At 39.8% G+C, this 13,693-nt stretch overlaps 1 protein-coding gene across 2 annotated transcripts in view; it reads left to right on the top strand.

Annotated features, from left to right (window-relative positions):
• LOC128696998 (macrophage mannose receptor 1) overlaps positions 1-13,693 on the top strand; it is a 291,694-nt gene that overhangs the window by 245,389 nt on the left and 32,612 nt on the right. For both annotated transcript variants that reach the window (XM_070095183.1, XM_070095184.1), the window contains 3 exons: positions 3,436-3,578; positions 4,173-4,263; positions 6,735-6,847. In XM_070095183.1, the coding sequence (XP_069951284.1) occupies positions 3,436-3,578; positions 4,173-4,263; positions 6,735-6,847 (347 nt within the window). The remainder of the gene's footprint in view (positions 1-3,435; positions 3,579-4,172; positions 4,264-6,734; positions 6,848-13,693) is intronic.

Raw genomic sequence — 13,693 nt, 5'->3', positions numbered from 1 at the left:
GTTTTTTGCTCTATTGTGTGGCTGGAATTTGTTTTATACTCTGATGAAGTTTTAATTTCCTCATGTTTACCATATCAGAGTACAGTGGTCCCCCGCTTTTTGTAGTTCCCGGCAATCATAAAATTCGCCAATCATAGGGGTATTTTCGTATAAACATGGACTCGCTTTTCATAGGTTGACTCGCGAGTCGTAGTTCGTCCGGGACGCGTACCCACGGCGTGAGCCAGGGCGGCAGCCAGTCTGGCATTGTTTACCAGTGAGCGAAGGTCCCCTCACGTGCTCCAGCGAAATATTTCATAATATTCCATTTATTTTAGTGCTTGCAAGTACTAAATAAGCTACCATGGCTCCAAAGAAAGCTCCTAGTGCCAAGCCTGTGGTAAAGAAGGTGAGAAATACGATTAAATTTAAGAAAACCATCATTGAACAATATGAAAGTGGTACAAGTGTGGCCGAACTGTCCAGGATGTATAAGAAACCCTACACAACCTTATGTTCCATAGTGGCCAAGAAAAATGAAATAAAGGATGCTGTTGTTGCAAAGGGAGTAACTATGCTGACAAAAATGAGATCACCAGTACTGGAAGAGGTTGAGAAGTTATTATTGGTGCGGATAAATGAGAAACAATTAGCAGGAGATACTCCTATGACTTCGTTTATTGGTGAAAAGGCTAGGCAGTTGCATGAAGATTTGGTAAAGAAATTGCCTGCAAATAGTGGTGAAGTGAGTGAATTTAAGGCCAACAAAGGCTGGTTTGAGAGATTTAAGAACCGTACTGGCATACACAGTGTGGTAAGGCATGGTGAGGCTGCCAGTTCGGACCACAAGTCGGCTGAAAAATATGTGCATGAATTCCAGGAGTACATAGAGGCTGAAGGACTGAAACCTGAACAAGTGTTCAATTGTGATGAAACAGGCCTCTTTTGGAAGAAAATGCCAAAGAGGACCTTCATTACACAAGAGGAAAAGGCAATGCCAGGACACAAGCCTATGAAAGACAGGCTGACGCTAATGTTCTGTGCTAATGCTAGTGGGGATTTCAAAGTGAAGCCATTACTAGTGTACCATTCTGAAAATCCCAGAGTGTTCAGGAAAAACAATGTTATGAAGAGTAAATTGTGTGTGTTTTGGAAATCTAATAGTAAGGCATGGGTCACGAGGGAAATTTTCGTCGAGTGGTTCAATGAAGTGTTTGGCCCTAGTGTGAAGGAGTATCTCCTGGAAAAGAAATTGGATCTCAAGTGCCTGCTAGTAATGGACAATGCACCTGCTCATCCTCCAAACTTGGATGAACCTAATTTTCAAGGAGTTTGGGTTCATCACAGTAAAGTTCTTGCCCTCGAATACCACTCCTCTCCTCCAACCCATGGACCAGCAGGTTATTGCAAACTTTAAAAAACTCTACACAAAAGCAATGTTTCACAGGTGCTTGACTGTGACCACAGACACTCACTTGACCCTAAAGGAATTTTGGAGAGAGCACTTCAGCATCCTCCACTGCATAACCCTTATAGGTATGGCTTGGGAGGGAGTGACTACCAGGACTTTGAACTCTGCCTGGAGAAAATTGTGGCCAGATTGTGTCGACAAGAGGGATTTTGAAGGATTTGGGACTGACCCTAATGAGCCTATGTCTGTTGTAAAATCAATTGTGGCACTGGGGAGTTCCATGGGGTTGGATGAGAGTTTGGAGGATGTGGAAGAATTGGTGGAAGACCACAATGAAGAGCTCACCACTGAGGAGCTGCAAGAGCTTCAGCAGGAAGAGCAACACATCGCAGCTCAGAATCTTGCTGCAGAGGAGGAGGAAGAGAGATGGAAGAAGGTGCCTTCTTCAGAAATTAAAGAGATTTTTACTATGTGGGGTAAGATGGAAAGCTTTATGGAGAAACATCACCCTAACAAGGTTGTTGCAAGCCAGGTTAGCAACATGTACAGTGACAAAGTCTTGGGCGATTTTAGGGAAGTGTTAAAGAGATGCCAGAAACAGAGCTCTCCCTACAGTTACTTTGCAAGACAGGACTAGAGTGACTCTCAAGGTGGTCCTAGTGGCATTAAGAAACAGAGAAGAGAAGCAACCCCAGAAAAGCAAATGGTACCTGAGGTGTTGCTGGAAGGGAATTCCCCTTCCAAACTATAAACAATCCACTCTCTCTCCTCCTCCAGTCTCCCATACACTAAGAAGAATCTCCAATAAAGGTAAGTGTTATGCTGTTAATGTTTCATTCATCATTTCCCATTGTATTGTTTATGTACTACATGTATATTTCATGTTAAAAAATTTTTTGTTTTAATACTTCTCGGTGTCAGGAACGGATTAATTGTATTTACATTATTTCTTATGGGGAAAATTGATTCGTAAATCGTAAATTTCGTTTATAGTAACGGCTCCAGGAACGGATTAATTACGAACAACGAGGGACCACTGTAATTGAAATTTCTCATCGTTGAACTTCATATTGTTTTCTGCAGCCCATTGAAAGATTTGGTTGATGTCCGCCTGGAGCCTTGCAGTGTCTGCAATGGAAGACACTGTCATGCAGATTCGGGTGTCATCTGCAAAGGAAGACACGGTGCTATGGCTGACTTCCTTGTCTATGTCAGATATGAGGATGAAGAACAAGATGGGAGCGAGTACTGTGCCTTGCGGAACAGAGCTTTTCACTGTAGCCGCCTCAGACTTGACTCTGTTTACTACTACTCTTTGTGTTCTACTTGTGAGGAAGTTATAGATCCACCTACCAACTTTTCCTGTTATTCCTTTATCACACATTTTGTGCGCTATTACGCCATGGTCACACTTGTCGAAGGCTTTTGCAAAGTCTGTGTATATTACATCTGCATTCTTTTTGTCTTCTATTGCATCTAGGACCTTGTCGTAGTGGTCCAGTAGTTGGGACAGACAGGAGTGACCTGCTCTAAACCCATGTTGCTCTGGGTTGTTTAATTGATGGGTATCTAGGTGGGTGGCAATCTTGCTTCTTAGGACCCTTTCAAAGATTTTTATGATATGGGATACTAATGCTCTCAGTCTGTAGTTCTTTGCTATTGCTTTACTGCCCCCTTTGTGGAGTGAGGCTATGTCTGTTGTTTTTAGTAACTGTGGGACGACCCCAGTGTCCATGCTCCCTCTCCATAGGATGTTAAAAGCACGTGATAGGGGCTTCTTGCAATTCTTGATGAACATGGAGTTCCACGAGTCTGACCCTGGGGCAGAGTGCATGGGCATGTCATTTATCGCCTGTTCGAAGTCATTTGGTGTCAAGATAACATCAGATAGGCTTGTGCTTACCAAATTCTGTGGCTCTCTTATAAAAAATTCTTAACATAACCTTGCTAAATTTGATATAATATAAAACAGCTTTCTTTACCAAACTGCCACCACCACGTCTTTCATTTTGTTTCTCAAGAAATGTAAACTGTCTCTCCCACAGCCTACCTGACAGCTCTGCTAGGTAGCATTCAAGAAGAAGTGTGGTTGGGGATGCAATATATGGGAGAGTTCTTGTGGCTTGACCAGTCCTCTCTCTCCTACACTAACTGGTCTCCAGGAGAGCCCAGTGGTGGACCAGACTGGGTAAGTTATCCATCTTTTTTTATCAAGCTACCACTTCTTGTACTTAACAACAATCTCTTGAATAGCTGCTACTACCTACTATCCATCTTTACCCAGGATTAAACCCAAGCCCTTCAGCTGTGAGCTGAAGGTGCAGCTACTGAACTATAGGCTAGTGAAGCACTCCCTGTTATATGTATGGTTTGTCTTATAGGCATAAACAAGCTTTTGTTAAGGGTCCTGGATGGCTTTCTTGTTATTGCTAACAACACATGCACTACTAAACCTATTCTAATATTAGGGATGTGGCATCAGTCCCCTGATCAAGATTAATTATTTTTATTTAGGGCTACACTGATTTAACATTTATTGTTCCTCACAAAGTGATTGTATTTTTCTTGGTAAAGTGATTTATGCTGCACCCTGTATATGGTAAACTTTTGTTGTCTTAAAATGATTATTTCACATTTGCCCTTTGATAATAATGTTAAGTATTTATGAAATTTTTCCTTTTATTAGATTTTGAAGTTGTCATAATTTTATTATTTATGTAAAGTGAACATAGCAAAGTATGAAGATTTGGTTTTGGTTTGTCTTACATGGATACTTGGGCAGAACCTGTGTGTGCAAGCCTCGCCAGCGACTGGTCAGTGGAATGATGTCTTTTGCTTTGGAGAGTACAGTTACATCTGCATGATGAATCAAGGTATGTCTTTCACATTTGTATTGCACAAGCACTTCTTTTAGGTTTTTTGTTGCATTTCAAGCACTCCTATCTTACATAAATGTTTCTACAGTTCCAGCATCGTTCATGCTTTCTACAAGCACAACAGTTTCTGTTTTATAAATTCAATAAAGATAATGGTTTCTCATTGCCAACTCTCATACTGGTGACACTTGAGATAGTTGTTTGGTTGTTCCCAGTCAGCCATAGGTTAAAGGAATACCATTCTGCTGACCTTCCTGTTCATTCTCATATATACTCCTCCCACTGTCTTTCTTATCTGTACATGTGTTACTGTTCATTTATCTCGTTTAAACTCCTACTCCATGGGGAAGTGGAACAGAATTCTTCCTCCGTCAGCCATGCATGTCGTAAGAAGCAACTAAAATGCCGGGAGCAAGGAGCTAGTAACCCCTTCTCCTGTATACATTACTAAAGTTAAAAAAGGAAACTTTTGTTTTTCATTTTGGGCCACCCTGCTTCGGTGGGATACGGCCAGTTTGTCGAAAGAAGAAGAAAAAGAAGAAACTTCTCCCACTGCATTTCTGTATTCTACTATATGTGTCACCACTTTAAACCACCACTTGTGTTAGCCATATCATCCCTCATTCTTGTTCTCAGTGTTAATGTAGGTCTCCTCATTCCTTCCACTAAATCTTATTTCTCTTGTTCTTTTAATCTTTTAATGAATGGTGGTTTCATTAATCTTTTTCTTCTCTGGTTTAGCTCTAATTAGAGCTGCTTGTGTGATTGCGTTAGATTGGAGTGAGTTGTAAGAATTATTGTTGATGATTTGACGTGCTTTTGGAGTGAAAGGACTCAGGAAAACTGGTTAGTCAGGCTTGAGTCCTGGAGATGGGAATTAGTGCCAACACTGTACAAGAGTGGTGAGATGTTGCATTTCAGAGGGTCATCTGAACTGTGACATCAACATACTTTTGGCAAGACAGTGATTGAGAGAATGATGGTGAATATACTTTTTTTTTTTTTGGAAGGGTAAACCTGCTTCAGTGGACGATAACCAGTGTGCTAAAAAGGGTGGAAGGGGCACTCTCTTTGAAGGGTAGAGATACTGTATCAGTGTTACATGCAAGTGATGGTGTAACTCCTCATCTAGCATGGCCACACTCCATATGCTTGCTTCCTTTCTAACATGTAAATAAAGTCCTCCTTTACAAAAGCTGTCTTTTAAACATCATACAAGATGCAGTGATGTGGTTCACCGGTGTTGTCCCAGCCCGGGTTTTTTCCATTTGGTGACCTGGCACATATTATATGAGAGTCACACAGTTACAGACTTCCTTCATTTCATGATAATTCACTATAATGTCTTATCCTAGTTCTATCTAGTTCAGTAAATGTAAGCTGTACAGAGGCTGTATGCCATCTGTATGGCTCAGAAAGCCATTGAAGATTTTTATTATGCAGACATAAGGGTTTAGTGCTTGATTGAGTTTGTATAATTGCAAATAGCCTGGAATACATTTATGTATAGCATAAACAAGGAAGATCTGTGCTGTACTAAGTATATCAATACTAAGATATTGTTAAATAAAGACATGCATGCAACACTTAAAACATTTTATTTGGGAAACGTTTCACCCATTAATAATATTTTCAGCTGTTCCTGGTGGATGAAATGTTTTATAAATATGTCCTAAGTATTGCATGTGCGTCTTTGTTTCATGAGGCATGAGAGTATTCCTTCATAATTCTTCATCAAATCCTCTCAGTTCTCCAGATTAGCCCTTTCCTTGACCAACATAATATCATGCATTTTGTTTTTTTAACCACATTGGTATCTTCCACCAAGTTATGCATTCTTGTTAATGAATAATCTTCAGACAATCCTATCTCAGGAACTTTTCTTGAACCTCTCTCTAGATTTTGCAAATGATTTTCTCTATATCTAAATTTATTTTGTTTTTCACTTCTAATGTACATTCAGAATATTGTAAATACAGTGGACCCCCGGTTAACGAACTTTTTTCATTCCAGTAGTATGTTCAGGTGCCAGTACTGACCGAATTTTTTCCCATAAGGAATATTGTGAAGTAGATTAGTCCATTTCAGACCCCCAAACATACACGTACAAACGCACTTACATAAATACACTTACATAATTGGTCGCATTTGGAGGTGATCGTTAAGCGGGGGTCCACTGTACATTTTTTTTTAAATACAGTAATCTTCTTTTAACACACCAGCCATATCCCACTGAAATACAGTAATACTGTATATACATTAATAGTACTCAGTAAACTAGACATTCATGAGTGCTTGAGTAACCATAATGATATGGATTAACATAAGAATGGACAGGAACTTGAACCATGGTCCTGGCCCTTGGTTCAAGTCTCCCTCCATTCTTCTGTTTATTTATTGAAAGTCATTTATCACTACTTACCTTGAGTCTATAATGATGTGGATTAAATGGATGAACTTTCCAACAGATCCAAATGTATTTGATCATCATCCACCCCCTACCTGCCATCCTCCCTTCAACGAGTATCTTGCTTACAATGATGCATGTTACAAGCCCATGAACACAACCAAATCCTGGCAAGTGAGTACTCATTACTTCCCTTTTTACTTCAGTGTTATGGTCCTCACTATATTTCCTGGTGTACGGTAGCTCATTAATGCCTTATAAAGTCTAGGGGAAATACTTACATTCATGAATAGCCCATCTCAGCTTCTGAAAACTTATCCCTCCTTCCAGAGTAGGTTATTTAAACCACTGTTCCACAAAAAAAATAATATATTCAAGGGATAAGTATTTACATTATATACATGTGTTAAGTCTAGGTAGTAGGTTGGTAAATAGCAACCGCCCAGGGAGGTACTACCGTCCTTCCAAGTGAATGTAAAATGATAGCCTGTAATTGTTTTACATGATGGTAGGATTGCTGGTGTCTTTTTTTGTCTCATAAACATGGAAGATTTCAGGTACGTCTTGCTGCTTCTACTTACACTTAGGTCAAACTACACATACATTTTTTTTTTTTTTTTTAACAAGTCGGCCGTCTCCCACCGAGGCAGGGTGACCCAAAAAAGAAAGAAAATCCCCAAAAAGAAAATACTTTCATCATCATTCAATACTTTCACCACACTCACACATTATCACTGTTTTTGCAGAGGTGCTCAGAATACAACAGTTTAGAAGCATATACGTATAAAGATACACAACATACATGTACATGTACAATACACATACACATACACATACATGTACAAGCATATATATACACACCCCTCTGGGTTTTCTTCTATTTTCTTTCTAGTTTTTACTCTTGTTTATTTCCTTTTATCTCCATGGGGAATTGGAACAGAATTCTTCCTCTGTAAGCCATATATTGTAAGAGGCAACTCAAATGCCAGGAGCAAGGGGCTAGTAACCCCTTCTCCCGTATAAATTACTAAATTTAAAAAGAGAAACTTTTGTTGTTTTTTTGGGCCACCCTGCCTCGGTGGGATGCGGCCGGTTTGTTGAAAAAAAAAAAAGTGTTAAGTAGTCAGGCCCAGCCCTCCTATCCACAACAAGGAATACATAACGTAGCCTGAGCTTAGCCATTCCACCACACGGGCACAAGTGTCACATGGCCCCATCTGAACACATTTATTACTTCATTCTCCTTGGTGGCCCTAGCCTAGTGTTTAATGTTTTGATACACTGTAGCCACCCTGATATTATTGTTACAATATCAAAATTAGTACATTATAAGTCTTACCTCCTGGGCAACTCACATTTAGCCCAGGAGTGGGTAGCTCCTCTCAGCCTGGTTAACACAATGATAATGGACGGAGAGCCATGATGATGATGATGTTTGATGGTACTGTCCTGGCCCGGGTCTTTTCCAGAAAGGGTGAGCCAGCCTCTTCTCTGCTCTTATACCCACAACAATAGAGCATCACCATGCACAGTTTCTAAACTTATACATTAATACTTTTTCTCCCATAAGTATAACTTATTTTACTTTTAAAATACAATACTGTCTTTACAATATAATTATTATAATTGTCTTTTTTACAACAGCCTATTTTTTTTATTGAAATACAGGTTAACACACCTGTCTCTCCACTTAAGTTTGATTAGGCCTTTTGGCAAAATCAAGGCAGTTGTACCCCCAGCAATACAATATAATTAGGTACAAGTTGGCCAAGAATAAAGATTTAAATACATGTTTTCTTGAATCAAATGTTCTGTCTTCATAAAATTTAATGTAGACATTGAACAAAACTCAATATCATTTCTAAATGTTTCCAAAGAGCTGTTGAGTGGCAGTATGGAAGGTTATGCCCGCCAAGGATGATTCCTTGATGCTGTCAAGGGATTTTTGATCCAAGGAACTGGGCACATCCTCTTCCTTGGATTGAACCTAATTGCTTTCCATTCCCCCAGGCTCTGTATGACCCCTATGAGTTTAGCACTTCCTCCTGAACATAATAATGGAAGGTTATATACACAGCTTTGAGTCCTGGCATCAGCAGTAAGGTGTCATTCTGTGTTGCAAAATATTAAAAAAAAAAAAATTATTTTTTCTTACTAAAATATTAGGATTATTTTACTGAGTGTTTTAAGCCTAAAATAATTTTTTTGCCATCAGTACTTACTGAGATATAGAGGCGCAAAGTTGGCAGAAAATGAGCGCTGTATGGCAACATCGGCGAATGCCGCCCATCCAGTATTCTTTTATTTACTCCAATTCAAAGGTTTCTTGTATTTTCCAATATTTTTCTTTTCTAAGTAGCTTATGTGGCCTGTGAGACGAAAGTAAGGTGCATTGTTCAAATATACACTCATTGTTTACAACACAGTAACTGAACAAACATTATTACATACATAGAACACTTAACTCTGATATCAACCCTCCCCTCAAACATCTCCTTGCCAACCTCAACAGAACACATGACCATAATACAAGGCACAGATCACTCTTTGATGTTCCTCGTATCCATCTCACGCTATGCAAAAACTCAATGAACATAAAAGGCCCTAAAATTTGGAATTCATTACCTGTAAATATAAAAGAAACACTACCTGTTTATAAATTCAAGTCTCTTCTCAAAGTTCACTTACTCACTCAAAACCAAATAAATACTGAATAACTGAACCATATAAATTGTATATCCTAAATGTTACTCACAATTATATCACACAAATGTTAAACCTAACTTTGTTATTTTTTTAAATACACTACCTAACAGAATACTCCATTCTACTGAATGAACAGCAATGCATGCAACCATAGGACCTGTCTTTGTAATACTCATTTGTATTTTATAGTTATCTGTGTACAATAATGTCTTATCACTGATTTCATCATTGCTTAGTTAATCTTAAGTTAATTTTAAGCCAGCCTGTAATGCTATGCATATAAGTGGCTTTGGCATGCTGCTCTTACCTGTATTTTTTGTACCTCTGTTTGTATGCTAAAATTTCTAAATAAATAAATAAATAAATCACTATTAGATTGTGTATAAAATTTGTTTACACAAACAAACAATACAAAACATTGTTTATTACTATTGTTCCATAATATATATACATAAACACGCTAGATAACAGGGATATCTTGCTACTCCTACTTACACTTTGGTCACACTTCACAGACACGCACATGCATATATATATACATACATCTAGGCTTTTCTCCTTTTTCTAAATAGTTCTTGTTCCTCTTTATTTCTTCTATTGTCCATGGGGAAGTGGAAAAGAATCTTTCCTCCGTAAGCCATGCGTGTCGTATGAGGCGACTAAAATGCCGGGAGCAATGGGCTAGTAACCCCTTCTCCTGTAGACATTTACTAAAAAAGAGAAGAAGAAAAACTTTATAAAACTGGGATGCTTAAATGTGCGTGGATGTAGTGCGGATGACAAGAAACAGATGATTGCTGATGTTATGAATGAAAAGAAGTTGGATGTCCTGGCCCTAAGCGAAACAAAGCTGAAGGGGGTAGGGGAGTTTCGGTGGGGGGAAATAAATGGGATTAAATCTGGAGTATCTGAGAGAGTTAGAGCAAAGGAAGGGATAGCAGTAATGTTGAATGATCAGTTATGGAAGGAGAAAAGAGAATATGAATGTGTAAATTCAAGAATTATGTGGATTAAAGTAAAGGTTGGATGCGAGAAGTGGGTCATAATAAGCGTGTATGCACCTGGAGAAGAGAGGAATGCAGAGGAGAGAGAGAGATTTTGGGTTTGCGTGCAGCCAGCAGCAGCAGCCTGGTTAATCAGGCTCTGATCCACCAGGAGGCCTGGTCACAGACCGGGCCGCGGGGGCATTGACCCCCGGAACTCTCTCCAGGTATATGCTTCTAAACTGTTGTGCTCTGAGCACCTCTGCAACAACAGTGATTATGTGTGAGTGAGGTGAAAGTGTTGAATGATGATGAAAGTATTTTCTTTTTTGGGATTTTCTTTCTTTTTGGGTCACCCTGCCTCGGTGGGAGACAACCGACTTGTTGAAAAAAAAAAAAATAATGTACAGTCACTGAACACTTTCCTAGAACTGCTGCAGCTTGTGGAACTCTTTGAAACATTGGTATATGCAGAGGGGCACTTGACACTCCTCACACATAAAACGAGTGTCTCTGCGTGTTTGTGGGCATTTTGTGATATGTCCACATACAAAACACCTCTTCTGAGCACTTTTCTTGAAAGCAGTAGGAGGCAGTTGTATGGGGTAGTGATCACCAGGCCTCAAACGAGATGGCATGTGTTGGTAATTTCGTGGGCGTTGGTCTATTGCAGGTGTTGCTCCTTGGTACTTGACAATTATTTGTCTGATGAGTGACACACAAAATTCACCATAATTTAGTTTGTTGTTGGTCCTCAACTTGTATATGTTATAAGCATTTAGCATGGAAATACCAAGAAGATGGAAAAAAAGTTTTATATAGCACTTATAACTCTAACGTACATAATCAACAAACCCAATCTGCATGTCACATTTGTCCACTAAGTGCATATTGAGATTGTAGTCCATGACAGCTGCAGGTTTTAGAATGGGCTCATTGGTGTCTCTTTTGTGCCTGCCAGTGTGTGTGCCATTTCATTTCAGTGAACTGATGTCAAGAATGTGACATCACGTTTGTCATGCCACCGAAATGCCATGATGTCATTGGCAACAAAGGCCTGCACCTCACCTCTGCAAGTGCCAGCATCAAACCTAGGCATATGCTTACGATTGCCACGCACTGTGCCACACACGTCTGTCAGGTTCACTCGCAAGAAATCACTGAGTATGGGGCTTGCATACCAGTTATCAGTATATAATATATGCCCCTTACCAAGATATGGTTCTATCATTGTTTGAACCACATCACCAGAGATACCCAGTAACTTCCTGGTATCTTTCAATGTATTACTACCAGTGTACACAATGATATCCAAAACGAGACCACTTTTGCAATCACACAGTACAAATAACTTTATACTAAAGCGTTTCCTCTTGCTTGGTATGTACTGCCTGAATGAGAGTCTTCCTTTGAATAAAATCAAAGACTTATCAATAACAAGCTTCCTGAAGGGATAAAAATACATGCAACACTTTTGTTTCAGGTACATAAACACATTTCTGATCTTACATAACCTGTCGGTTCTGTTAGGCCTTGTTTTGTCTGAAAAAGTGTAACATACGTAACAGTATCAAATAACGATTTACTCCTATAATGTCACTAAAACCTGGGGTTGAAATCAGGCGTTCTGTTGACCAGTATGTGGTGACAGTGTGCTTATACACATGTGGCATAAGCATTATTGTGGCAATGAACAGGTACATCTCTGCCACAGTTGTGTCCTTCCACTGGTGTAGCCGTGATCTTGGTGAAAGAATTGTATTTGCCATGGTGTACTCATAGTATGTGTTGGTTTCCCTGACAATAATGTCCATCAGGGGTTCATCAAAGAATAACTGAAAGCATTCTAGTTCAGTGGCATTGTTCCTAAGTGTACAAGATGGCCGTATTCCACTTTGTGTTTCATCAAAGTCATGGGGATTGGGAATAAAACCGTCACCTTGCTGCCAATCCCAGATGCAGTCTGCTGGTGGGTTCTGGATATTGAAACATGGTTGTGGTTGTGCAGGTTGTGGTTGTTGTGGGAGTGTGGGGTTGGGTGAGGCTGGTTGTAGTTGTGCAGAGTCAGCAGCATCGGTAGTAGCGTGGCCCGCTGCTGGTGCCACATGACTCATGCCACTGCCAACATCACCACCACCATCACCTTCTTCCCCACACACATTACACATCCCCATTGTAACAATATCGTCATCTTCACTGTCAGGTCGTGGTGTAGGACCACGGGATGTACTCCCAGATTTACTCCTTTGCTTTGGAAGGGAATACAGCACACTACCAGAATGCATGCTGCATCGAACATACTGCCGTTTCACTGGCGAATATTCCCCCTCACTGTCGCTACTCAAGCTGCTGTCAATAACTTGGAAATCACTATCATTATCACTTTCGCTGCTCAGATCTGAGTCCTGTAAATGGGGAAATAGTTTCCTTTTTCGTCCTGGTACAGGTGAACGTGAATGAGATGTGCCAGCACCAGAGGTGGACGATTGTGGGTCATCGGGGTTTTCATCACTAATTACGTAATTCTGGGCACTGCTTTCGGTCACACCCTCTCCAAAGCCATGAAATTCACTTTCACTGGCACTTCCATCACTGTTAGAACTATCATTTGGGAACAGTAGACCTCCAATACGCCGAGGAGTGAGGTACTTTATACCGCGAGGCATGGTGAAAATGGACTACCAAGATGGCGTTCCCACAATGCACCACTGAGTCCCAGACTTTTTTCACAGGGTGCACACCCACCACTGAGACCCATTCTCTCTCATGTAGGCCTACCAGCTTTCTCCCGCTTGATTTGAAGCTGCTAGAATTTACGCGTATAACTATGTCCAAAACAGTGGCACGTAAGACGTATAAATACGGCCAAAACAGTCAAAAGTTTAATCTTTAAAAAAAATTGTGGCTCCTGCATAAAATGAGAAATTCATGAAGTATCAGTATAATGAACCCTCTTAATCAGAGAACATGATAAAGCAGCTAGGTCAGCAAATGGAAAAAGCCATTATCATTCATCTTTTCAAGTGAAAATGAAAATGTTTATTTTCTTGCATATTACAAAATGATTACAAAGAAAGCCACTAGCATGAAGGAATATGAACCCATAGAGATTAGCACAAACAATTATGCAAGTTAAACAGTATCTTGCCATGTAATACTTCATACTAATACAGTGGACCCCCGGTTAACGATATTTTTTCACTCCAGAAGTATGTTCAGGTGCCAGTACTGACCGAATTTGTTCCCATAAGAAATATTGTGAAGTAGATTAGTCCATTTCAGACCCCCAAACATACACGTACAAACACACTTACATAAATACACTTACATA

The sequence above is a fragment of the Cherax quadricarinatus genome, chromosome 49, assembly GCF_038502225.1.
Source record: "Cherax quadricarinatus isolate ZL_2023a chromosome 49, ASM3850222v1, whole genome shotgun sequence".
NCBI classification, from domain to species: domain Eukaryota; kingdom Metazoa; phylum Arthropoda; class Malacostraca; order Decapoda; family Parastacidae; genus Cherax; species Cherax quadricarinatus.
Note: the sequence above shows the minus strand (reverse complement) of the source record. Positions and strands in the feature narration are given on the sequence as shown.